General features: G+C 36.0%; 1 protein-coding gene across 1 annotated transcript in view; it reads left to right on the plus strand.

Moving 5' to 3' along the window:
* Positions 1-27,341, plus strand: part of LOC145672642 (adenylate cyclase type 10-like) — a 387,700-nt gene that overhangs the window by 210,336 nt on the left and 150,023 nt on the right. The window contains exon 14 of the mRNA XM_081741804.1: positions 14,062-14,380. Coding sequence (XP_081597930.1) covers positions 14,062-14,380 — 319 coding nt within the window. The remainder of the gene's footprint in view (positions 1-14,061; positions 14,381-27,341) is intronic.

Genomic DNA, 27,341 nt, shown 5'->3' on the forward strand with positions numbered 1-27,341 from the left:
GGGTGGTTCTCTGGTCAATTAAAAATTAAACCTTCAATTTAGGCACTTTCTTCTCTCTCGCAGAAGTGCAAGCAACCGGATCGATGCATTTGCAAGAAGCGATATCAAACATAGTTTTGGTGGCGAACTCCTGGAATTCTGCAACTTTGGAAGCAAAAAAAAAAAAAAAAGGTTTGTCCTTGAACTTTTGCAGCTGACGGACCTTTTTTTTGATAATGTAAAATCAACGCTATAACCCGTTGCTCGCTCAAAATAGCTGCACCGCTGATTGATGCATTTTCCCAAATTTGAATTACTTTCCTTGCCACTGAATGAGCTAGCACCTTAGCAGAGGGGTCCTTCTGAAATGCTGCTTCCCATTTTATGTCCTCTCTTTCCCACAAGAATTGTTTAAGAACACCAGTGATTGTTGGAAGCTGATTAAAAGTGAATTCCACAGGGGATCCAATGACATTATGGACAAAGTTCCTCACATTCAAACGTGACTTCTTCTTAGGTGACATCTTTACGGACACTTGATATTTTATTCACCGAAACCAATTTTGAACAGTTAGACACTTTTGTCAACGCAAGACCTCAACAAACTTGCCGCACCATTGGAATGACGAACTGACACAATCAATGACTGCCGACAAGCAGAAGTAGGACGCAATCCTTAAAAAACGCACACAAATGCACACGTATTTTCACTTAAACACAATCAGCAACGTAAACAGTTTCCACATCAAACACCAGTTTTTCTGTCTAGAAGGCAACGCAAAATTACTCCTAATCTCATCTCCAGACACATTAACAAGGAGTCATTTTTTTTCTTTTCTCTCGATGCTACTCCACTTTTAATTTTACGACAAACTAGCTTTTGGGCGACTTCATTCTATGCAGTGCAGGTGTATTATCGAAAGGAGTCTTTCTACAAAAATAATTAGTTGTTTTTTTTTTTCGCGCTACGAACATAAGCTGGACAACTACCGGTATGTGTCTTATTTGATAACATTCAATCTACTGTAAAGTCTGATTTTTTAACCTTGATTGTCCCATTTTTTTTACCTAATTAGCTGTTTATAAGAGACGAAAACTCGATTTTTTTACAAAACACCGAATAAAATATATTTTGAGGGGGGGTTGTCCAAATTTTAAGAAGCCGGTAGCACCTGAAGGACTTGACCGATCAAGCTGAAAGTTTTTCACGTAAAATATGTACATTTCTGCCGAAAATAACTACTAAGGGTAAAATGTTTTCGTAAAAGTAAATACGTATATTTTTTTAAAAAAAAATGTATTTCTTAACAAATTTTTGAAACTTTAGGCCGTTAGTGGCACCTAAAGAAATTAACTAATCGGCCTGCGATTTTCTATATGACATATAGAGACCATTTCGCAAAAAAAAATTTCGCTAAGGGTAAGCTGATTTCAAAAAAAGTGGAAATTCGATGCACCCTAATGATCATACCTTATAATTATTATTAAATAATGTTTATTGAAGGTTTAATTTACTTCGCGATTTCTTTGGAAACAATAAAAAACTTACTTGAAATGGATTGATATCTCAGGGAGGAAATGTGAGAAACCTTATTTCAATCCCAGACCATGAAAATTTGTGATGGACAACACCCTGTGGATTTTGTCGAGGTTCTCCATTTCCTCCCACTTTCTTCACTTTTAACATTTTGCAATCATTCACCTTTTAACGTTGCTTACTCCTAAAATGTCTCGAGTAGATGAGTATATAAGACTCATTCCAGAATAAGTATTGTCACTTTAATCTCAAACACGAGAAACAGATACTCGTTTCCACGAAACTCGTAAAATTTGGCGAGTAGCGAATGTTTTTCCCATATCCGACTGTACCTAACTGTGGGTCTACAAGTTTTCATGAAATTACCATACAATGGTGTTCGCTAAATCAAAAAAAGTAAAGCGTCTGTGTGTCAATTCGTTATACGCACGTTTTCTACTGGTTACCTAAGAAAAGAGTTGTGCTTCATTTTCAGTCCAGGGTAATTATTCACAACAGTACAATCTTGTCCTTTACTATTAAAAAGAAATAAATATTTCACGTTATCATCTCAATAAATTTTTTTTTTCCTGTATACTCCTATGCATTTCATAGACATTTTATCCTTTACCTCAAATTATTGAGCTATATAAGATTTATTCTTTTTAAAAAGCATATACCAAGTAAGAGTCTGCACACCCTGAAATGTGTTTGGAAGGGGGGATCCAGCACTAACAGTCACTGTGTTTAAGCATTATTGAAGTAGCATTATTCTACTTTCAATAAAACGATACGTAATTTTAAAGTATTGTCACCTATATTCTCAGCAAAATACTTCACTAACTTCTTTTTATAAGAAAAGAAACATTACAAGGGTAGTGTAACATCAACTTTTCTACAGTATATCACGCATTTCTCTCCTATCGCAACCATAATTCTCTTAAGGTGTTGAAATGTTTGCTGGGTTTGCTGGGTCTTAAATGTGGTCCGAATACAATGGATCCCTCCTTTGGATGCGCCCTTGAATCAGTTCATTCTGCATATAAGATTATATGTTCTTTTTTTCTTTTAAAGTAATTGAGTAAACAAGAATTTTAAAGTCTTCATATCATAAACTAAACACAATGTATCAACCTCAGTTACTCTCGTTCAATGGAAGAACATTTTATCATTCTCTTACGTTGGTAATGTCTATAGAAAATCTAAAAATAAAGTATTAAATATTTTCAGTTTTCTACCATATTTTTCGAAACAAATATTTTGTTTTATAATGCAATGCTGCTTAAACACCAGTTCCTTCATATAGTATTCAAGAACAAGTAAGACTACGTTTCTAATATGAATGTATTTCTTTTATAAGAGAACAATACGTTACTCTCACTAACAATTCAGTTGCCACTAATTCCGTATTTTAGCTCTAACTATTGTTTACATTTTTTAGTTGAATATTTGTAACCTATTGAATTCTAAATGTTACAATACTACGGATTAATCCATTTATAAAATAATATTTACAGTTGAATGTTCAATTGCCTGTAACCCTTTGTACTTTCACAACTTACATCGAAGTATTTAGCTCTAATATGTGAGGATAAAATATGTTTTATTTATACACAATCGAATGCAGATGCTACAGTGTCTCAGTGTTCATTTACATCATTAAATAATTGTTTATCTTTCTCCAAAAACATTTCTACTAATTCTTTGATATAACAAACACACGCTGGGATGTACTCATATACCAGAATAATTTTTTTCTCCAGAGCATAAGTGTTCTAGATATTACAACTTTTAACCTTTGGGGTACTTATGGTACAATTTGAACCATACGGGTGTTTCATGGTACATTGCGTTATAACTCTCCTATTTGAGCTTTCTCGTCGATTTTTTTTTGTTTTTCAGGTCTAGAGGCATTGTAGAAGACCTTACGTATGGTTTCACACCTTCCAGCGTCGAGACATATGAGGTGATGACGTCATAATTGTAAAATGTATATTTTCTTTTATAAAGCCTATGTTCATTATTTTTGGCGGGCTTATTTTTGCACGTAGAAGATTGAAATTTTACACAAACATTCAGCTCGCCGAATAGTATTTACCAGATTTCTCAGATTTTTGCGTTAAAATAGGGGGATCCAGAGGGGCAAAAAGTTGAAAAAAGGGATTTTTTTTACCAAAAATCCATTTCTTCGGGATTTTCCCCGCCTTAAATACGTGATGGAGACATGTGAATGGTACCTCCTGAAAGGCAGTTCTATTCTGAAGAGAATGATGTGCAAACCATGATCCTATTGTAATTAGCGGTCTCAGGAAATTTGTACAATATAGTTTTCTGTATACGGGAATATGGGACATTGTCGGTATATTTTTTTTGGCGGGCTTACTTTTGCATCTAGAAGATTGAAATTGTGCATAAACATTCAGCTCACCTATTAGTATTTATCTTATATTTTCAGATCTCTGCGTTAAAACAGGGGGTTCCAGAGGGGCTAAAAGTTGAAAAAAGAATATTTAGACCCAAAATATCCCTTTTTGGGGATTTCCTCGCCTTAGATACATGATAAAGACACATGAGTCATACCATCCGAAAGGCAGTTCTATTCTGAAGAGAATGATTTGCGAAACATGACCCTAGGTTAATTAGGGATGTGTCAAGGATTTTTTATGAAAATATACTTCTGTATGCGGGAATATGGGACATTTTTGGTATTTTTGGCGGGCTTATTTTTGCACCTAGAAGACTGAAATTGTGCACAAACATTCAGTCTACCAAATAGTATTTAACATATTTTTTTTCAAATTTCTGCGTTAAAACAAGGGTTCCAGAGGGGCTAGAAGTTGAAAAAAGGGATATTTAGAACGAAAAATACTTTTCTTCGGGATTTTCCCGCCTTAGATACATGATGGAGACATGTAAATGGTACCGCCTGAAAGGCAGTTGTATTCTGAAGAGAATGATTGGCGGATTATAGTCCTAGGATAAATAGAGTTGTCTCAGGAAATGTTTTACCTGAGATCATGGCGTTTTGCGGTAATTTAGGGCATTGTGGGGATTATTGATAAAATTTCTCCCGCCCTTAGTATTCAAGATAGAAACTTGAAATTTGGCACACACATTTAGTCTACCAGGTACTATGTACCAGATTTTTGTGAGATCTCTACGTTCACACAGGGTCGTTCCAGAGGTGCCTAAAATGAGAAAAAATTCCCCCAAAATGTTCACTTTGACATCACTTCGCCCTCTCCTGGTATACGGTATGAACATGCAACTGGTACCATTTCAAAGCCAGCTATATTCGGAAGAAAATGACATATGAACCATGATCCCAGAGTAAATAATGACGATTCAGTAGTTGCTTGACTGAAAGTCTAAAAATTACCCTAAAAACCCAGGTACCCGAAAGGGTAAAAATGCATTTTTAAATAAAGTTTATAGATTTTCTCTCTCATTTCATGTTTTATTAAGAACGTCCACACCTTTTCTAATAATTCGTAATCATACTGCAGCAAACAGTTGTATTCTTTTTCATTTTTATTATGTTCAGGACATGTTTTACATAATAATACTGAATTTGGTGTATACTCTTTAAATAATAGCATAATTCATGTATCACCAATACTTTCACTAATACTTTCACTACTCGCACTCATTAGATTCGACTTCAAAACAGTTAATATTTCAAATACTGTCATCACCACTTTCCGGATGTATTTCATCATTACATCTACTATATCGTCTGAAATAATACACTTCTTCTATTTCTTGTAATGGACATGATTCTCACTTTACCACGTAATTCATTTGGTAAATTTGGGTCAGAAGGGTGAATTAACACTATAGCTTTTTCATTTTCAAGTTGAATTTCATTTTCTCTAGGTGAAACAGAAGCAATGTCCCTGCTAGTAATTTTTCTGCTCTATAACATAAACAAAACAAGTACATTAATTTTTCAAGTGTGATACACCTGTGTATATACCTACAATAGAAGCTTGTGCGCATATGTGAAACATTTTTTCCCTTACAATTAATAAAGTGTTCTATGCATTCTCCGTCTTATATTACAATCAAATAATATTTTATTCGAATTCGCTGTCTAGTAATATGTTTCAATTCGATATTAAATAAATAATTCCCAAGAAAACAATTTGTTATTATGATATCACAACGTATGTTCTATTATTTTCCAAATATACTCCATGAAATTATATTCCGTTATAATAAAATACATTAATGTATAAAAGTAAAATATAAAATTATATATTTGTCTCATTATTGTTATTGGCAATAACTTCTACACATAATGTGCAAACTCTAATTCAAGATAAAAATCTTTTACTCACAATAAGGTTACCTTTAACGTACATTCGTACATTCTTCTTGTACATTTTACACAATATCAGATATATTTCCCAAAGTCTTTCTCTAGTATAATTTTAACTAATATAGGCCTATATTCAAAGTCACACGCAAGCTCTTGGAAACGTCCAATAAAGTTCCATGTAGTCACAAAGAGATGCCTATTCTTTTTTCTATAAATTGATAATAATTCATTACGAACCTCAACTTTTGTTACATCTACAGCTTTTCGTTTAAGCAATTCCGTATCCAACATCAAATAATCATGCTTTAATTGTCCACCTTCCATAAAACTGCCGGCAATACAGATACGTACATCGTCTGGTTTCCAGTATATTATACACTCTTTTATACAATCCAATGATGTACGTTCCACAGTACACTCACATGGTAATTTCAAAAATTTCTCCAAGTACCAATTCTGCACCGGAGAATTACTCACTGTTGGTGAAAATGTAGGGGGATACTGTTGTTTTTCATGATACGCGCACAATACATCAAGTGATGGAGTAACTTCTGTTTCTCAAGTGGAGGAGGTTGCGAGCTCACCACCGGTTAAATTGCCCCAATTAAGATGTCTATACATCCAACCTGGCCGGGGTAACTTCTGTTTCCACTGGCGGTGATTGCGGGCTCACCAGCGGTTGGAATAAAAAAAACTCTGTCCTTTGCAAAACTGACGACTGTGTAAAATCAATTTCATCTCTTGTACAAAGATCCAAAGGTTTCAGTGAATCCATGTTTTTGAGCCAACCTATAACTCATTTACTCTAAAAACACAGCAATATTTCAACAGCAAACAATTCACGAAAATAGGTTTTATTATCCAGTGTTTTTTTTTTATTATATCACATTCTATTTGCTTCAGCACCTAGAACAGAAAAAAAACATTTAGGTACTTACCGTATTACAACCTTTCAAATTACTACAACAAAATATAATATTCAAAGTAGCACTAACGTTCCCAACCATATTGTCTTTGCATGTGGAAAACACAAATTCGATTCCCCGTGTGGATTCTGCTGACTTCCTGTTAAATATAAGTTTGTTCCTACACAGTAAAATTTATAACATTTACAAGTGAAAATTCCACAGTGCAAGCATAGAAAGGATTAGTTTACGATTCTCCAGGTGCAAAACCCCTTGTTCAATCCCGGCAGTGTCATGACTGCCTGTCCAATATAACTTCCTTCTTAACATATACTTTAAAAATACGGATTACACGTCTTACACAATTCACATATTTAACAAAACCTGCTAAGCAAAATTTTTATCGTACGGTTTTCTAAGTGATAGACCCCTGGTTCGATTGCCGGCGCGGATTCTTCTGACTTCCCGTTCAATATAAGTTTGTTCATACACAGTAACGTTTATAGCATTTATAAATGAAAACTCCACAATGCAAGCAAAATATTTAGCGTATGGTTCTACACGTGGTAGAATCCTGGTATGAGTCGCAGTGCAATAAACAATGTTGATTGCCTGTAGCCTCCATATTACATTACATATCTTAGTTATTTTATAATTACATATAAGTATACCGGGTCATATGGTATTCAATGCCGGAAAATTTGCAATCAATTCCCGGTAAAAGACAAACACTTCCGTCCGCTTATACTCCCGACAATTACAATATGGTTTACGTGTATTTCATTTTCAATGTCACTTCCCATATAAAAAGGAACAAGTTTAAAACAAAAAACTACAAAGTTAGTACTTACCAATAATTTTCTCTTCCAGTGCTTTCTACGTGTCGATTTTCTTCTTCGCAAACTTAACACTTGCTCTTCATACGTTCTTCTTCGTAATCAAATGAAAATGAATCGGTATTTACATAACTCTAATAACCTTGAAACCAATCTGGATACTTCCAGAAGCTTCTTTCCCCTATTCCAACGATAATAACCTTGAGTGCCACCTGCAAACTTCCTAAAACGTTTTTCCCCAATTCCAACGATCAACATTCCAGAATATTCTCCAACGACCAACGTCCGCTGCCGTTCTAAATGTCATGTACATGAATGAAACAACAGTGTATTACCTTGTTATACGCGTGTGATCTGCATATTTCATTTTCTAAAGGCGTTTTTTATATCCTGCTTGTCAAATTAGCATTTCTTAACCATAAAACATATATTATACGTGACATTGTCTTTCCCTATACAACCTCCCTAAGCTTAGTAATTCATAGGTGCATATATTACTGTATTTCTTCTCTGTCATTTACAAGATCATTCATATGCGGAAAAAAAGGTGCATCAATTATTTAAACTGTCGACAGCCCGTGAATACAATTATTATATAGCATTAAGAACTGCCAAATGTCAAGAATCTCCACGGAATATATAATTAAGAACTCTTACAATATTAAAAATGTGGACACTTATGAATATTTAAGAGTGTCGATAATTATATAGGACTCTACTGATTCCAGCTCGCGCCGTATGGACTTTGTGCTGGACAAAGACCGTGCTCGTGGGTTTTCTCGTGGTCTCCCGTTTCCTCGCACTTCCTTCATTCCACCATTTCATTGATTTCTCATGATAATCGTCGTCTTTACCCGAATAGGCATAACAGTGTGTTATGTTAATATAAATACTAGACCAATTTTTTTTAGCGTTTTATTAAACAGTTAATTTTACAAGTGTCTAGAAAGCGAATTCACGGATATTACTTGGATATAAACCAGTCTTAGAAACAAAACAAGTTGAAGTGAAAGGGAAAATATAAACTATTTGTGAAACAGAAATGTATACTTTTGTCAAAATATTTGAAAAGTTAGTTACACGCAGTGTTTTTTCCAGACCGGATTTTGGGGGCACTGCCCTCCCGGAGCTCTGAGAGTGACCAACCGGAAGAGACCAAAATAATACGTCTGTAATATATTAATAAATGGAAAAGAACCGGCAGTGCCCCCCGGAATACTAAGTGTGTCCCCTGAACCATTTTTTCTGAAAGAACGACTGGTTAAAATGACTTCCGTATTGACGTTACACAAAACAACTTTTTGTGGTTAGGATAGTCCAAAAATAGAGAACAGAAAGATGAAAAGTAAAGAACAGATTGTGTATATAAACTGGTAAATTGTACCAGATGGATGTTGCCTTTAATCGACGAGACCTTGCTAGTCACGTTAACTGACTCGTTAGTTGCGAGTCCATTATTTGTCTGGTTTTACTATTATTGGATTGCTGTAAGAATATAATCATATATGTTGGTATACTTATTTATTGTTTTCTAATAAGCACGAAATGATTACCAGAGGTAGCATTAGTCCAATTTGTATTTCCACCGCACCTTAGGCCTTTATGCCAAGACTCATATTTATTTATTGAGATTTGTATTTGTTGTCTCAAATTAACTCTTGCACTAAAATTAATAGAATCTTATTGAGAATGACCGGAGTTGATTAATAACTTTGATTGCTAATTGATTTATGTAAATGTTCATGTAATTACGTGAGCTGATTGGTCCAATTCTCAGGCAGACTATCATGTCTTGCATTTACGTAAATATTCTAATTCAGTTGTAAGGACCAATCCAGCCCAATCTGTCTAATTTATTAAGTTGTTGAAATACAGGGTGCGGCAGAATCAGCTAATCAGTTTAGGGAGCAATAAAAAGTAAATCTGGATATATAGAGAAAAAATGTTTTTATTTTCTAAATTAGTACAATATATCATTTTATATTCATTTAGTTTTGAAAAGAATGTTCTCAGCATGGCAGCAGTTAGCATCAATACATTGTTGTAGACGATCCCTGAAGTTTCGAGCAGCTCTTGCACACATATCGCGGGGTATGGCATTCACTTCGTCAATAAATCTGCAGTTTTAACTCTGGTAGGATGTGAGGGCGGCTTTTGAAAACCTTTTCCTTCATATATCGCCAAACAAAGTAGTCACAAATGCTCAAATCTGGTGACTACGGCCTGAAATCCCCAATGCAACAGCATGTCATCGAGCAGAACGTTGCGACGATTGTTGAACTGCTGTTCTCACCCGCTGCACATTTTCTGTCGTTCTGATGGATCTGCGTAGGCCATGTGTATCTATTTTTAGTGTGCTACCAGTTTCCTCCAACTGTCGAACCCAGGACCGAATTGTGTTTGCATTAGGAACGGCATTGTTGCGAGGAATGTTGAACTGTCGCCGAAAAGCTCGTTGGGTAGCGATCACAGATCTGTTGTTTTCATAATAAGCGCCAACGGCAAAACCACGATGTGCACCGGCCCAGACCATATTAGCTACTGAAATGGAGTCAACGACTGAACAAAGGCAGACCACGTGCAACTGCCTACCCCCACCACAGCTCTCGCGGTAATTGATAGAAACTTCTTAGTCGGTTCTGCCACAACCTGTAAAATCAATAAACTAGGAATAAGGGAAATCATTAAACTATATTGACATTAATAAAATCCCCGATCTCTTTCTCGCGTGATAAAATAATTTTCATGTTAGATATAAGTACTACCGAGTTATTGCATCAAGTATTATTATTATATGTATTGTACCACTATTTAAATCATTTAAACACGTATGATCACGTGTTAAGTCGGACGTAAAACTTAAAGATTTCATTTTCATTTTTTGAACTAGTTTTTAAGTTATTTCTCAAATTGACTTGTTGCTAGGTCCGGCTCGTCCATATGGGCAAACCAGGACATGTCTTGGGTTGGCCGGCGGGTGTTTTTCTTTGTTTCTTTGTGTAGGTTGTAACATTAATAGCAGTAGCGTACGCAGGAGTTTATTTCGGAGGGGGTCCAAACTCAATATGAGGGTATTTTTTATTAAAATTCCTAAAATTGGCCCTAAAATTAGGCTATTATTATACAAAAGTCAAAATTTCGGGAGGGGTCCGGACCCCCAGGACCCACCTCCTGCGTACGTCCCTGATGAATAGGATGAATAACTCTTGCAACAAGATATGTAAAAGCATTAAAATTATCATATATGATAGCAAGCTTCACCCCTTTCTTAATGGAAAACAAAATGACATTAACTACTGTTCATGTCCAGAATGTATTTTGGGGGAGTAAAGGTCCTTTACCGAAAGGAGAAAGGTAATACCACTAGATCAAGTGGAGGAATATCACAGCGGGTAGTTAAATATTTCTCGTCTAGGGTGTCAAAATACCTAAACATTATGCTGCTTCTTCCTTAAGCTAATAGGAATTGTCAGTGTTACAAAGTTTAGTATTAAACATGCAGGTAAATATAAATATACATTTAAGCTGTTGAGGCTACAATTAGGTTGGTAAGAATTAAATATTTCCATTAGCATTTGTTGGGAAAGTCATCTGAGTAACCGAACATAGGGATGGACTTAAATGACATGTCTAACGTCACAACCCCTGTACACATATAACAAATAGGCTGGAGTACACAGCCAACTAGGAAGCAGTGGGTTGTTGAACAGAGTCGTATAAAATTAGACTTTGGAGAGCACATAATTATGTAGAATTTTTTTTCCAAATTCAGAGTGGGAAATTCTGGACAGTAATATCACTCACTAACTTCATGTTAGGGATTAGTTTCTCTGAAACACCGTGAAGGAGGAACCTCAGTAAAGTGTTCATGCCATTGCAGATGAGTTAGACAAACATTTTGTTGCTGTGTTTGGCGGCTCCATGCAATCGGTAAGCTCAAAAAGGCGCTTTGGTGGCTCACAAGGCAAACAGAAATCGCCATTTGGAGCTCTGTACTTCGCTTGTACGGAAGGTTATCTGCATCAGATTGTCACTTCAAATCAAAAATCCATTTCAGAATTGTCAATTGAGGTGGGGACAATGATTAGATTATGATCAATGCCCAAAAATGATTTCTAGAACCCGAAGAAGATGTTGCTTATGGAATAGTGGTCTGCGGTGGAAGTGATTATGTCATTTCTGAGATTAGATGAAATCACCAATGCAGATTGATAGAGTGCTAAACTTATGAAATGCACCGTAAAATTTCCGAAACCATTCTACAATGATCAATAGACATGGAGTCTTAAGGTTGCAGGCAATATTCGTCCATGTCATGCAAATACGGTGCGTGCTTTGAGTTGCAGTACGAAATCTCTCCTCACTCTGTGCATTTCCTGAATATCTCTCTCACTCATTAATATCTCTTGCATTTCGATCATTCCTTGGGAGGAAAATCCTTCCCTGATGTTCGGGCGGTATAACGGTTGTGCGTTCGTTGCGAACTAGGCCTACATTAGACTTCAGAGTTAATTGTGAACATGGTCTGGTGTCTATACGTCATTACCTTTCAAACGAGGTACCACACGATGGAGGTTGCTATTTAAAATTTTGTAGTTACCCCTCGTAACTCCCTTAGGCGCCCCTTATTGGGGGACTCTCATTACCAGCATAATGTTGTTTTTTATGTCCCTTGAAGGTTACGAAAGGTTTCATGTTTCTATCTGCCTTGGTTTCTTCAGAAGAAGGCCTTAGTGTTATGCGTGGAACGCACTTCGACCGTACTTTACGGATGGCCGCATGTTGGATAGGGACACACATATATAATAGGCTGTTATGAAGTTCTTGCTATAAAACAAATGCTCATAAATTTACTTAAAATAATTATATTGCAATGAAAGAAATGTTAAGATATTTATTGAGACTTATATTCTGTATCATCATTCATAGAACACCGCCGCCATCATCGCCACACCAAGGGCTCCGTTGACATCCACACATTCCTGCAAACATCCGCGAAATCCGTGAATGCTATTTTGTTAAAAATGTCATTGATCACTTTAATAATTTTAGCTTTCAGGTCTTGCAAGTCCTTCTTTGTTTTTTCTGTATACAGTTATGTCTCAACGTGGCCCCATAATCAAAAATCACATTCGTCAAATCGAGTGACCTGGGAACCAAGAGGTGGGGCTTTTGTGTCCAATCCACCTGTCAGGTAGCTCACGGTCAAGGGGGAGGGCTCCGTCTTGCTGCTAGTGGATCCAATCCTTGGTTCCCAACCTAGTCAATTCGGGCACCCGGTAATTTGGAAGCATTTGAATAGTGTCTCCCCTGTCACAGTGTTTTCGACGAAAAAAACTGTTCTATGAGGTGGTCCATTGATATGCACACCACACATTTACTTTCGGGCTGTCTGTTTCTTGCGTTTCATATTCATAAGGGTTTTCAGTTCCCCAAACAAGACAGTTGTCCTTGTTTATCCTAATTGAAACATGGAAAGTTACTTCATCTGAGACCGTGAGCAACTGCAGAAGTTCCCTGTCGTCATAGAGTTGTTTCAGCATCACAGAACTTTAGTATCGTGTATTAATCTTCTGTTAGTTCATGCACAAATTTAATCTTGTATGGTTTGTTTTTCAAATGCTTACGCATTATCTTGCGCGTTGGTGACTGAGGGATTCCCAACTCCAATGACCGCCACGTAATTGATTTTCTTGGACCTCGCTCCAAACTGTCGGCAACTCTTCGCACCATGTTTGCACTCACTTGGCGGCTGATCACTTCTTTGCATATCACAAACACTCCCCGTAACCAGAAACTTACTGTGCCAACTCTTTATACTAATGACATTAGGAAGTACTGTTTTGTATACTCGTCGCAAGTTTCGGTGCACCAACACACCTGATTTCAGTTATGCATACCAACACACACACACTGTCCTTTTCCTTGTACCATCGTCAGTTTCATGATCTTTGTTGTTAACAATGTTACCAAGCTCATCATTGTGATAGGGTTGCTAACCAAAAATTTACAGACCATCGAATATATATATATATATATATATATATATATATATATATGCAGGGTCGGATTTAGGGAGTGCACCGGTGCACGTGCACCTCTCTCTCTCCCTTCGTTGCAAATATACACTATCTAAATTGAGAAACTAGCAATGAAAAAGTAACACTTACTGAAACTTTTTTCAACACGTTTCCGTTTGGGTCTTAAAAGAAAACAAAGCTTTGCAAAAGCAATACTTTAAGTCGATTTTCTGAAGGTTGAAGGAAAAGGATCCACCAAGCAAAATAATAAAACATTTGTCAAGCCAGAAAAAATAGAAGCCAGGAGGAAAGAATTTTTTTCCTGCGGAAACCAATGGTCAACCGAAATTGTTCCTAATAGTGATCCGCAACTCCTAATTCCAGCCCTGTAGTGCCTCTAATGCACAACAAAGTTTGAAATTCTAAAAATAGATGCGTAAGAGTAAACAGTACATTACTAAAGTAAGATTTTACATTCATTTAGGATATTGGTTGAAAAAGGTCAAGGGAATCCTGGCTGTTGTGAAACCTTCCTCGTAGACCTCGTTAAAAAAGGTTCCCTATTAAAGAAAGAAATGTACCAAGATGAAGCCTTGAAGACAGGAGATTTTGTGTTTCCAGCAAAGGATTATTTAGTGATGGAACTGCCAAGGAAACGAGCTAGAGATGAAAGGCCAATAAGAAGCTCATCTCCAATGCCACAAATCCATTACGTTGGACTCCAGCAGCCACCAGTGAAGTCAGATGAACAAAGTATTGTCCCGTATTCAATCGAATTTCTTTGGAATAACATTCAAATCAAGGTAAACAGTGTAAAATTTTGTTATATGCATCTTTTGTGCAATTTATCTTCAGCAGAGACAATTCAAGTTTCAAATCAATGAATGTGTATTGATTAATTTACAGTTTTATACAAATATATAAGTGGAATACTACTTCGGGGATGCAGTGGCTCAGTGGTAGAGCGCTCACTACTAGCATATAGGTTCTCTTTCGTTTTATCCTATATTCCGCTCAGTATGTTTTGTTGTGGATGAACACCATATACGTCAAATTTTTCAGGGTTCTACAGCTTCTTTCTCTTTCGTCATTACTCCATTATCATCCATCTCATCATCACCATTTCATTTAGAGTTCTCTCGAGGGTAAGCAGTTAGCATAAGCGCCTTTGGCGTGGAAAACCCTTTTCCGATTTCCTGTGAGAGTTCATGTGATTCGGATCCCACGTAAACTGTAGCTTCACATCTGATATGGCCTCGCTGCTAAAGGGGACGCTAAACCGAAAATCAAATCGAATCAACGGTTTCCCTTAGCCTCAGTGCATAACCGTAGGTCGTTAAGAATATATTTTTCCATTTTTACATTTTAATGTACTTTGAGTTTCCCTATTCTTACAATATATTAAAATACTTATTTTTTCGTTTGTGAAATTTTTATTTCTCGCTTTATGTCACTCGAATCGATCTCAAAGTATAATTTCCAAAGTATAAGATGATCAAAAGTATAATTTCCAAAATCACCTTATAGTAGTTGAGCACAATATGGTTTCCTTCCTAGTAGCTCTTGTTTAACACGAACTTATGAGTTCTATTTTCTCATACTATAGCTGTAGACCGTATCTGATGACTTTTGGTCGCTTTGTCAGCAAATATGTAGAAGTACATTGTCTCGGATCCAATGTTTCCCTACCCCGGTCCAAAATTTGGGAGGATTACTTAATTTTGACTAATTTCGGGTTTTAATGGTCAAAGTCAAATTTTTGTAAGTGATTCTTGGCCCAGATGTGCAAGAGGGGTGCCTAATTGCCAAACAATCAGAGCGTATTGTTCCACCTTGACGGAGTAAATTGATTCTCTAAAAGAAGGTTGTCCATGACCTTCTAATACCTCTTTATATTTTCGTCAGTTCATATCATTTCCTTTTATGGATAAAATAAAGCATGCAAAAGGCTTCTTTTTGTGTTAATTTACTATAATATGTTTTTAAGACAAATGTCAGCGTTTCTCTTTTTCAAATGAATCAACTACTATCATTTACCATCCATCACATCACATGTCATTATACTGTTTTCCAAAAATGTATAAAGTATAGCGCCATTGGTTTCCTTTGTCAGTTTCATTCATTCGAGAAATTAGTGAGCTTCAATTCACAAAAGAACTGAACATTTGACATTCGTTCCTTATTACCTACTCAAGACGAGCTAATTTAATATTCAAATTAAATAAATTCTAGTAAGTATCTTCATTTTAAAGACATTCTTATAAAAGAATTAGATATTTAAAGATAAAAACTAGTTCATCAACTATGACGTCAGAAGTATTTCTCACCAGTGGCGAACCGTGTCATGAAAAATTGGGTAGACTCAACATCAGACACACACACGCACACACCAATATCTATCTATCTATCTGTATATATATATATATATATACAGGGTGTTAATGAACTATACCGACAAACTGTGAGTGGTGATTCCTTACATCAAAATAAGACAAAAAGTTCATATGGACCTATGGCGAAAAGTGCAAAGTTTCAGAGCTAGGGCTGTCCAAAAGCCAAATTCCAAGAGGTCCTATTTCGAATTCTAGAAACTGTGAATGATAGTCCTTATCTGCGTAAAGGAAGTCACACATACGCATTCCAAAAATCATATTTCATTGATGTTCAGTGGGTATACAGAGTACTCCATTGAGGGTGAAATTCACGGACATGCTATCAACCAAATTCTCAAATATGCTCTGACTTTATGATTATTCCGAAGTAGGCAAACGATAAGCTTTGATAGCAGTGAACATGGAATCCTTTGGCACGATGTCGGAAGTGTTAAGGATCGTCAGCAGCATGATTTCTTGTACTCAGGAGAACGCATTCTACAATTTTCTTTCACGCTTATAAGTGAAGAAAACGTGAAATACATCGTCACAAAATACATCATATCACACGCTATTCAGAACACAAAAAGACATGGAGCTGCTGGTTCCTAACACTTGCGACTTTCCTCCAAAGCATTGCATGTCCACGGTTGTGAAGGCTTATGTCCCGTCTACTTTGGGACCTCCTTGAAATCAGTGTACACCTTGTCTCAAAAAGGTTGAGCGCATTTTTCAATGCTGTTTTGAGGCAAAAATTTTCTAAGTCCAACTTCGGGTATCTTCGGGAAAAAGTAAACCAGGTTCGAATCTCGAAGCCAACCTTTGCAATCGGGAAAAATCTTGGAGATCTGTTTTCTTCTTTTAAATATAATAAGACTTGTTACCAATTATATATAAAAAGCAACATTGATTGAAATACTCAGTGTTGGGTAAGTTACTTGTAAAAATGTAACGCGTTACAAGTTACTTTACTTTCTCTTAAAATGTAACGCGTTAGTAACGCGTTACTTGCAACAAAAAGTAACTGTTACTTTACTTCGAAAGTAACGCGTTACTAACGCGTTACTTTTAGGTCTGAAACTTTAAAAATGTGAAAAAAATTATTACTTCAATTTTCCGTACTACTATTACTACCGCTATTATTATTATTATTATTATTATTATTATTATTATTATTATTATTATTATTATTATTATTATTATTACTATTTATAACAACGCTGTATATAAACATGAAAGGCGGTTTGTATTTGAATACTAAAAAAGTAGTTGATTGCCAACCTCGATAGTCGTGAAGTCTAGGAGTCAAGGACATTGTTCACGAGATTCTGAATTTGGGTTGAGGGTCTTGGTTGAGTATTCGGGCTCGAGCCAAACACTATTAAAAGTTACAGGGCACTGGCCAAATATCTTCAAAACTGCTCGGGCCGGATTTAGAATTGTCAACGACTCGAGCAGCTCGGCTCACACCTCATTCACTATCGACCCGAACCGAGAAGTAAGCCGAGCCAACAGCTCACTCAACCGACTCGGCTAGAGCCCTCGGCTCAGTTGAGCCGAACCGAGCAGATGGCTCTCCCTACCAAGCCAGCTCGAGCCGATGGTTCACCCCAAGTGAGCCGGCTCGAGCCATCTTCTCAGTTGAGCCGAGCCGAGCTGAGATTGTTATAAAAAATCTCTTGTGGTCTCGCTATCGAGACGAGACGAGATGCGAGCAATGTCCCATCTCGTGAGCAACACTAAAAGTATTCCATATTACTGTTTAGCTTACATTTCTCATGGCTTTCGTTTTCCACTGTAATCAGGCCACGATTTCAAGATGAGTTAAAACGAACGAGCCATTTATCAAACTCGACTGGACTCGAAACTCGACGCGAAAAACTGAATCGGCTCGGAACTCGACTCGAGGTTATTACCTTTGACTTGACTCGAAACTCGACTTGAATTCGAGTCGAGTCGAGTTTTAGTTTGACTCGTGCTCATCCCTATGCGCTAGAAAAAATGGTTGCTTATTATTATTCTGCTAAACTAATTATATAATAATAACAAAGTGGTTATGTAAAATTAAAAAAACAGAATATAGAGAAACATTACACTACAACTAATAAAATGAGAACATATGACCTGGGAGTGAGTTTAAACGTGCCAGTAACTCTAAAATCGATACATGCTTTTTAAAGCTAGTGTCAAACTTTATGATCAACGGGACTCTAAGACAAGCAAACTGATCTGAAAGAACTCCAATATTACATACCATCAGCAAACAATTTTCTAGTAATAAAGTAGGCCTGCTCATCAGAACACAGTTTATTCATATTAATCCCTTACTATACATCGTTATCGTTAATTATGGCACCCTAGTTGTTGATAAATATTTTCCGCCGGGGTACTTCAGACACTTTACTTTTAAATTCTGTCCACCATCATCCTCAGTTCTTAAGAAAAAAGTTCGAACGGTAAAATATTTTCGTTCTCCATCTTTATAAAAACAACACCAATCAAAGTAAAATAGACTACCGGTTTCATTGCACTCCTAGTTCACTCACTGAATGTATTGATTTGGAGCTGTCAAAATCTACGACGAAATCTTCTAGGTGCTTGCAATCAGTACACGTGATTTCCCTAAGGCTGTCCTCATCTTCCAAAAACAGCAAGGGGCACTACGAACTTATCTGTTTCTCTGTCTGTGACTGTCGGTCACTGACATACGTAGTTCATGCTCGATTGTTTCATTCTGAGAAATCCACTTACAGGAAAGAAACATTTGTTTCCGAAAAATATACATATATTGTAGTTACTCATCCGAAATGTAACGCGAAAAAAAGTAACGCAAACTAGGTACGTTACTTAAAAATTTGTAACGCGTTACCGTTACAGTTACTTTGTAGAAAATGTAACGCGTTACTAGGAAACGTTACTTAAAAAGTAACGCGTTACAAGTAACGCGTTACTTGCTTTACGTTACTTCCCAAGACTGGAAATACTTAATGATACAATATTTCGAAACTTTGTATTAATTTCAGCACATGCTTGTTTGTCATTTTGCTCTCCATACTTAATGGAATATTTAGATACGTAGACGAATCTTTCCATATGTAAAAGAATGGTGAAAGTTAAGACATAGAACGTTATTCTCTCCTGAGTACTAAAATAAAAGTCAAAGTAGAACAAAAACGGCGTTTGCAGTGGATATGAATGTAATTATTATCTTTAATACAGTTATATATCGCTAGAAGTATTTTCCGAAGAGCGCTTGTGTTAGCTCAGTGGTACGCCGTTGGATTTCAAATCGTAGAGTTGAGAGTTCGATTCCCATCTGAGTCAATGCTTTTTAATGAAATTCTATTTTCCGCAATGCATGAAAAATTATATAAAATAATTACATTAAAATACGTCAGTTGTATATATGTATAACATATAATCATTGCAGAACATAGTGATTATTATGTTTAAAATATTACAGGTGTTCACAGTACGTTGGTATTCTATGATATATGTGAATGTTAAATACAAATTAAGAAAATAATATCATCGTAATGAATAAATTATGTAGTGTATTTATTTCCAGCTATTTGTCATATAGAGGTTACTTCTCAACATTCGTATTACAGCATGTCATTGATATTGTTGAAAAATTATCCGAGGCATAAAACAGGGTATAAACAGAGAATCCAAAGTCGGAACGCTCGCAAGAAATTCATGAACCCCAAAGGTCACGTGAGCAGACTGGAATTGTCCTTATGAAGCATGCCACAGCAGAAGGTCTTTACAACATAGATTTTCAATTCAATTCCTGATATATGCTTTTGGAATGTGGAAGTGGTGATGCCTTTGGTCGCTCTCTCTCACTTTTTCGCTCGCTCACTCTGTATTTATATATATGAAAGTGGATGCATGTGTGTGTTTTGACATAATTCTGATATGTCTAGAGCAATTTTAACCATATTTCTTAGAATCTGGAAAAGAGAACTGTCGGGCAAAAATGCTAGAAAAGGATCGATATTAGTATCGAATCCATAGTTTCGTGGTCGCTTAAGTAAACATTTCTACTTTCAATTCAAGTCCAATTAAGCTCCCATTAGCACCCACGGTGGTTACGTAGCGACAAAAAATATCGAAATCAACCGATATTAGAGTCGAAGCGTAAGTTTTCTGTGCCGCATTTCCCATTAGTCCAACTAGGCCCGTGCCTAGAGGGCAACATATTTGAAGAGCGCAAAGTTTAAAATTTTAATTTTTTTCCTATGAAAAAGTTTAAAAAATCGAGAGCAAATATACTATTTCATGAGCAATCCTCTTTTACTATTCTAATATATTTAATGATAGCGTAATAAATCTGAAAATAATTTAGAACATGTTTCCCATTTATTTTTTGTTACGTAGTTGTAGCTGTAGCATCTAGTGAGTGGTATTTAACTGCAATAAATTCACTAATTAAGCATATTCGAATTAAGTTTTATTTGTAAGTTAGGAATCAAGGGGCGAGAAATATGTAGTTATTGGGGGCGCCGAGAGCAAAAGTGCGTAGGGACGTCGAGCTTCTAAATGCAGCACTGTTCGCTAAATTAATTGGTAGAAATTTTAATGCCATTTAAGACCAAATTTAGTCCTAGCGGTGGCAGTATCCGTTTGCTGTCCTAGGACGAATGAAAGGGGCTGACATCAAAATTATAGAAAAAGACCTACGTTAGTGTCGAATCTATAATTTTGGGGGGTCTCTTATATGAAGAGTGGCACTTCAGATGGCATGTAAGTTAAGCCCTCATTAACACAATGAAGGAGTGTGTGAAATTTGTGACGTGTAGAAATAATTGAAAATGACCAATGTTAGTATACAACCCATATCTTTCGTGGTCGCCAAGTTCATTGGGAGCAGTTCTGATGACCTTTAAGTTTAAGTTCAACTTCAAGTAGGAGTAAGATCCCCCAGCACATCTAATAAGGAGAGTCGAAGGGAGTAACATATACAATGATTCAAAACGACCGATATTAGAGTAGATAGTTTCTAGTTTATTGTTTCATTTCATAGTTTCGTTATCACCGAGATAAATAGCAATACTTCTGAACGAACATGTCAGCCTGATTTTTAATTTACAAGGGCAGCATCCAAGGCATTGCTCGCACTGCTCTATGTATTTTAATGTTTCTGTATAAATGAATATTCCAGCGTATTTCTGGAATGCCTGGGATAACCTTTACCAAACTTGGGGGACATATTACTTTCAATCTAAGAAGAAAATATTGTAGTAGTATGAAGTTATGGAAGTTGGGAGGTGTGATATGTAAAAATAATGTAAAACGATTGATCTTAGTGTTTTATCCATAATTTTCTCGGTCGTTGAGATGGATAGTGATGCTCCCAATGGAGTTACATCCAAATTCATCCCCATCTTCACAGAATGGTGGCCTGGGAGAGCTAAAAATAAAATCTCAAAAATTACTTAAATATTTGTCGAATTCATAGTTTTCGGTGAGAAAGCGTTTCTAATAACTTTGGAAGGTAATTTTCCACTTCCAAGATGGGCTTTTTAATCATATTAATTTCTCACCTTAATAAATATACTCCATGGTTCTGGATAATCACAATAACACTTTAAAACACATTTTTCTGACCAGAACAAAATGAATTATTTAATAATTATACGATTTTTGTTACAGTTTCAAGGACCTAACGTCCTCTTCATCAAACATTGGGAAAAGACAGATGACAGCAAAATCTTATATCTTCCTCAGCTGTTAGTTAGCATGTGAAAGAAACGGAACATGGAATAGATTGGGAAGGGGCTAAAGGTTTAGAAAGAGAAAAAAGAAAGATTATTAGGAAGTGGAAGGAAGCGAGAAGAATAACGAAAGAACAAGAGGAGAACTTAAAGAACAGGACAAGTGGTATAAATATACATGAGCAATCGGAGAAATTATTAGAAGTGATAGAAAAGAAAAATGCATAAGACTATTAGTGCAATTTGAATATTTCCAAATTTCTGTTATTTTATTTCATTTTATATAAAGATCAATAGAATTGTAAATTGCATTGACAATTAACATATATTAACAATGTAATTATATGATATTGTTACATACACCGGTGTATTACAAATTTTATATACATAAAAACAACAATTAAAATTATATAAATGAAAATGCTAACTAACGGCTGAGGAAGATATAAGATTTGCTGTCATCTGTCTTTTCCCAATGTCTGATGAAGAAGACCTTAGGACCAAAAATCGTATAATTATTAAATAATTCATTTTGTTCTGGTCAGAAAAATGTGTTTTAAAATGTTCTCACCTTAAGAAGAAATTACCATTACAACTATGATATTAAACCAACCTTCGCAATTGATGGAAAAATTATGTGGATGTATGTTTCGTCTTTTAAATGAAACAAGACATGTTAAAATCAAAGATCTAGTGGGTCAGTGGGACGGTTGGTAAGTGGGTAAAATGGGTCAAGATTTGTGTGTGGTTTAGTGGATCGTGGGTCAAAAGGACGTGACCTACTGCGAAACACCATTCACCGTGACTCACACTGGCCCACCGGCCATCCTTTTAGTCCAAGGATATTTCGTCCAAAGAACATTTCGTCCAGAGACATTTAATCCAAAGACATTTGGTCCAAAAGAACAATTCGTCCAAATGACATTTCGTCTAAAAGACAATTGGTCCAAAGGACATTTCGTCTAAAGGAGAATTGGTTCAAATGAGATTTCGTCCAAAATACAATTGGTCCAAAGGACATTTCGTCCAAAAGACAATTGGTCCAAAGGACATTTCGTCCAGGGATGTTTAGTTCAAAGCACATTTCGTCCGGTAACGCTTGGGGGTAAAGGTTTGTTTCTATTAGAAGAGTAAAAGTGATTCATATAACATTATGACTCAGTAGCTTCTTATTTCTAAAGGAAATTTGAAATAGAGATTTATTCCGCAATTTTCGTTTCGATAGAACAAATAATGCTGAGATGTTCAGAAAAAAGTAAACGCCTGAAAACAATATGGCCGAACAACAGTAGTTAGAAAAAGGTTGCAGTGTGAAGTATGTTGCTGTAATAACTGCTAACATGACATCTAAAATTTTCATGTTGTGAATGATATAGTTCTAAAGTAAGTACTGGTAACTAAAATTAATGGAGTTTAAATTTGAGTAAGTTAAATATTAGGTATTCAAACCCTTGTGTTAGAAAAGTGAAAAATTATGTGTCAAGTATCTTTGAAGAAATACTGAGAATAGAAAAATACACATGTGTGAAATATATTCTTATTGTCCAAAGATAATACTCTTAAACAGTCACATACTTGGCTGCAACATTGTGAAAAGTGATTGACAAATATAAGATAAAAGTTGGAACATTTCGTGTAGAATATACGTATCTTTTCTGGTTAACCACAAGTCTGGTTTCTATTCGTAGACTATTGATAGTGTGTAACCCCGGCAGACGTTTCTACATAATTAGTGAGTTCTATGACAAACCAGAATTGTTAACTTGTCTTGTATTTTTCTTTCAGTGTTACTCCTTATGCAAATATAGTATATACTTTTGCTTTCATATTAATTATCTCGGTACAGCATATACATTTAAGATATCCATTGCAAAGTCTCAAACCAAATACAAGATTCACATGACCATGCGGTGGCAATGTTGTCCGCAAATGAAGGGGGAGTATGCTCTTCGAAGGGTTGTTTATCATTTAGGGAGGTGAATTCCTTAACCAACGAAGCTACAACTGTATTTCTGCGAACCTAAAACTATATTTTTGTAAAATTATTAATGAAAGCAAAGAAAGGTGGCCATTTAGTTTTCAGGCGTTTACGTTTTTTCTGAATATCTCAGCATATATTTGTTTTATCGAAAAGAAAATTGCGGAATAAATCTCTTTCAAAATTTCCTTTGGAAATAAGAAGCTACACAAGTAACACTTCCCAAGTGTAACACTCCAATTTTGATAAAAATTTGGCAGGCAGATACTACACATATATAAATACGTGTTTCTTTTATTTTCTGCAGAAAAACGGTTTTAGGGGGCAAAGGCCCCACCCAGAAGTTTGATAGTTGTCGCCCGAAAGACAATAAGAAGTGGACCGAAATGAATGAAATCGTGCACAAATATTGTAGACGAAAAATGAGGGAATACGGGTTTCGTGTTTTTCTAGAAAGAATGGTTGGGTGGGGCGCGGACTTCTCCAAACCTTTGCTCAGGAAATATCAAAAGTGCTAGTAACAGTATGTCAGAAGTGCCTATATGTACATGAAGAATTGCAACGAAACTTTGTGTATGGACAATACGCAAAAATAAATGAACACGGGTTTTTTATTTTCTGCGAAAAAAGAGTTATAGGGTGCAAAAACTTCCACCCAAACTTTTGAAATTTGACGCCCGAAAGCCAAGAAGAAGAGGACCGAAGTGAATGAAATTGTGCACAGATATTGTATTTTCCTGAAAAGGAAAAACTGTTGAGCGGACCGAGGCGTTGAGTGGCGGAAGGTTTGGACCGAAGCGAATGAAATTGTATGTAGATATTGGATACGTAAAATAAGGCCTTTCGTGTTTCACAAGTGTCTCCTTCTGATTTCTTCAAATTTGGCAGATCAACAACAAGCACAAACAGTATAGTGTATTTTATAGCATTTCAGGAGGCACCTTTAACCCTTAAAATGTTTTTCCGCATAAACAAAAAGACGTGTCGATTAATTTCCCATTTGCTGTTGATGTGCCAAATTTGAAGCAAAACGGATAGGGATACTTCAGAAAAACGAAAGACCTTAGTTTACATAGGGTCTCTAAAATGTCTACCCACAATTTCATTTGCTTTGGTCCACTACTTCCTGCGCTATTACGGTAATATTTACCTTTTTCCGAAGGAGGCCTAGCGCCCAAAACTGCTTTCCGCACAAATTAAAAAACGTTTCGTTTATTGTTTTGCGAATTGTCCCTATACGAGGTTTCGTTGCAATTCTCCATACTCTTTAAGAACCTCTGACGTATAATTATTTGCACTTTTGACATTTCGTAATCAACAGTTTAAAAAGTCCGTGATATACGCAACCGTTTTTTTTAAGGAAAATACGAAACCGGATTACCTCAATTTACGTCTACAATATCTGTGGACAGTTTCATTCCATTCTGTACACTTCTTCTTGCCTTTTAGACCTCAAATTTCAAAATTTTGGGTGGGGGATTTTGTCCATTAAAACCGTTTTTACTCAGAAAATAAACTCGCATTCGTTTATTTTTGCGTATTGTACACAATGTGTCGTTCTAATTCTTCATGGCCTTTAAGCACTTCTGACATACTGTTATTCGCACTTTTGATATTTCACGATCAAAGTTTTGTAGGGGTCTGTGTCCCACCCAAACCTTTTTCTTTTTTTTCAGGAAAATACGAAACCAATATTCCCTCATTTTATGTCTACAATATCTCTGCACAATTTTATTCACTTTTGTTCATTTCTTGTGACCTTTCAGGCCTCAAGTTTCAAACTTTTGGATGGGGGCTTTTGCCCCCTAAAACCGTTCTTCCGCAGAAAATAAAAAAAAACTATTTATTTATTTTTTGCGTGTTGTCCCTACTCAAAGTTTCGTTGCAATTCTTCATGTTCTTTACACACATCTGAATACTGTTATAAGTACTTTTAATATTTCGTGATCAAAGGTTTGGAGGGGTCTGTGCCCCACGTTACCATTTTTTCCAGAAAAATACGAAACATGTATCTCCTCATTTTACGTCTGCAATATCTGTGCACAATTTCGTTTACTTCGGTCCACTTCTTCTTGCCTTTCAGGCGTCAACTTTCAAAATTTTAAGCAGGGGCTTTCCCCCCTAAAACCACTTTTCCGCAGAAAAACATATATTCGTTTATTTTATGTGTAGGATCTACCTGCCTATTTTTTTCAAAATTGGAGTGTTACACTTGGGAGGTATTACTTGTGAGTCATAATGTTATGTGCATCACTTTTACTCTTCTAATAGAAGCAAGTTCTTGACCCCCAAGCGTTACCGGACCAAATGTTCGTTGGACGAAATGTGCTTTGAACATCCCTGGACGAAATGTCCCTTAGACCAATTGCCTTTTGGACGAAATGTCCTTTGGACCAAATATCTTTTGGACCAATTGTGTTTTGGACGAAATGTCCTTTGGACCAATTGTCTATTGGACCAATTGTGTTTTGGACAAAATGTCCTTTGGACCAATTGTCTTTTGGACCAAATGTCCTTTGGACGAAATGTCTTTTGGGCGAAATGTTCTTTGAACCAATTGTGTTTTGGACGAAATGTCCTGTGGACCAAATGTCTTTTGGACGAAATGTCCTTTGGACCAATTGTCTTTTGGACAAAAAGTTCTTTGGACAAATTGCCCTTTGAACCAAATGTCCCTGGACCAAATGTGTTTGGACTAAATGTGTTTGGACGACAATCCTTTGGACGAAATATCTTTGGACGAAACGACCCCCAACTACCCAACGTCCCATTCTGTTCAGCGGATTGTAGACAGCATCTTCTGACCACTGGTGAGCTTGTCTACGTTTTACTTACAAGATCTCCATTTTTCTTCTTTTTTAATTTGTTTCTAATGAAAAAAGCTCAGGCATTTTTGGATTTTGATATTTGCAATTGTAAGAGTGGCAATAGCAATAGGAGTTACAGCTTGTGAGCTTTTAGAGACGCTAACTGCTGGAAAAAATTTTGAATCACCTGTAATATATGAATTATTATACCTAGTATAAAAAACTGAAAGTAACTATGTCTGCGTGATTATCACGGTCAAATTGCAAAGTCAAATGAAATGACATTTGGTATATAATCAGGCCCCAATCCCAACTGGGAAGTTATCATACGCGTATCACTTTCATTATAATAGATATCCTTAGTGGGGAGTAGGTGTCCGAATGTTTGCGAAAAACTGAGTATCTTACAAGCCGTTCAACTTAGAGAGCTGAAATTCAGTGTATAACTCTTTATTAAAAATAAACAGAACGTGTCCTGGCATTTTTAAAAATGTGTTTTATGAGCGGGGGAGGGGGATTTTGTATATATTGGAAATTGGTAGTGGGTTGATTTGTAAAAATTATCGAAAACGATTGAAATTAGTTGAGAAACTAATTGAGGAATGAAAACTACAGTCCTTTGCATTTTATACCCACTGCTTTCAATTATAATAATTGCTAAAGCTGGTGTTTAATATATGGATCGTTCAGAGCATAAGGCAATCAAACCATAAAGTTGTGAGAAAAATGGACATAACATTTGTATTCCAAGCTTTATTTCATGGGCATTTTAAATTAGTTCGGCATACTTAATTATATGGAAAGCTAGTTTTCTTTCTTTTTTCTTACGTTGGTCTACTTTATCTTGATTTGGTACTTTCATATTTCATCCTGTTTTCTACTGAAAT

The sequence above is a fragment of the Thermobia domestica genome, chromosome 16, assembly GCF_964235325.1.
Source record: "Thermobia domestica chromosome 16, izTheDome1.hap1.1, whole genome shotgun sequence".
Lineage (NCBI taxonomy): Eukaryota > Metazoa > Arthropoda > Insecta > Zygentoma > Lepismatidae > Thermobia > Thermobia domestica.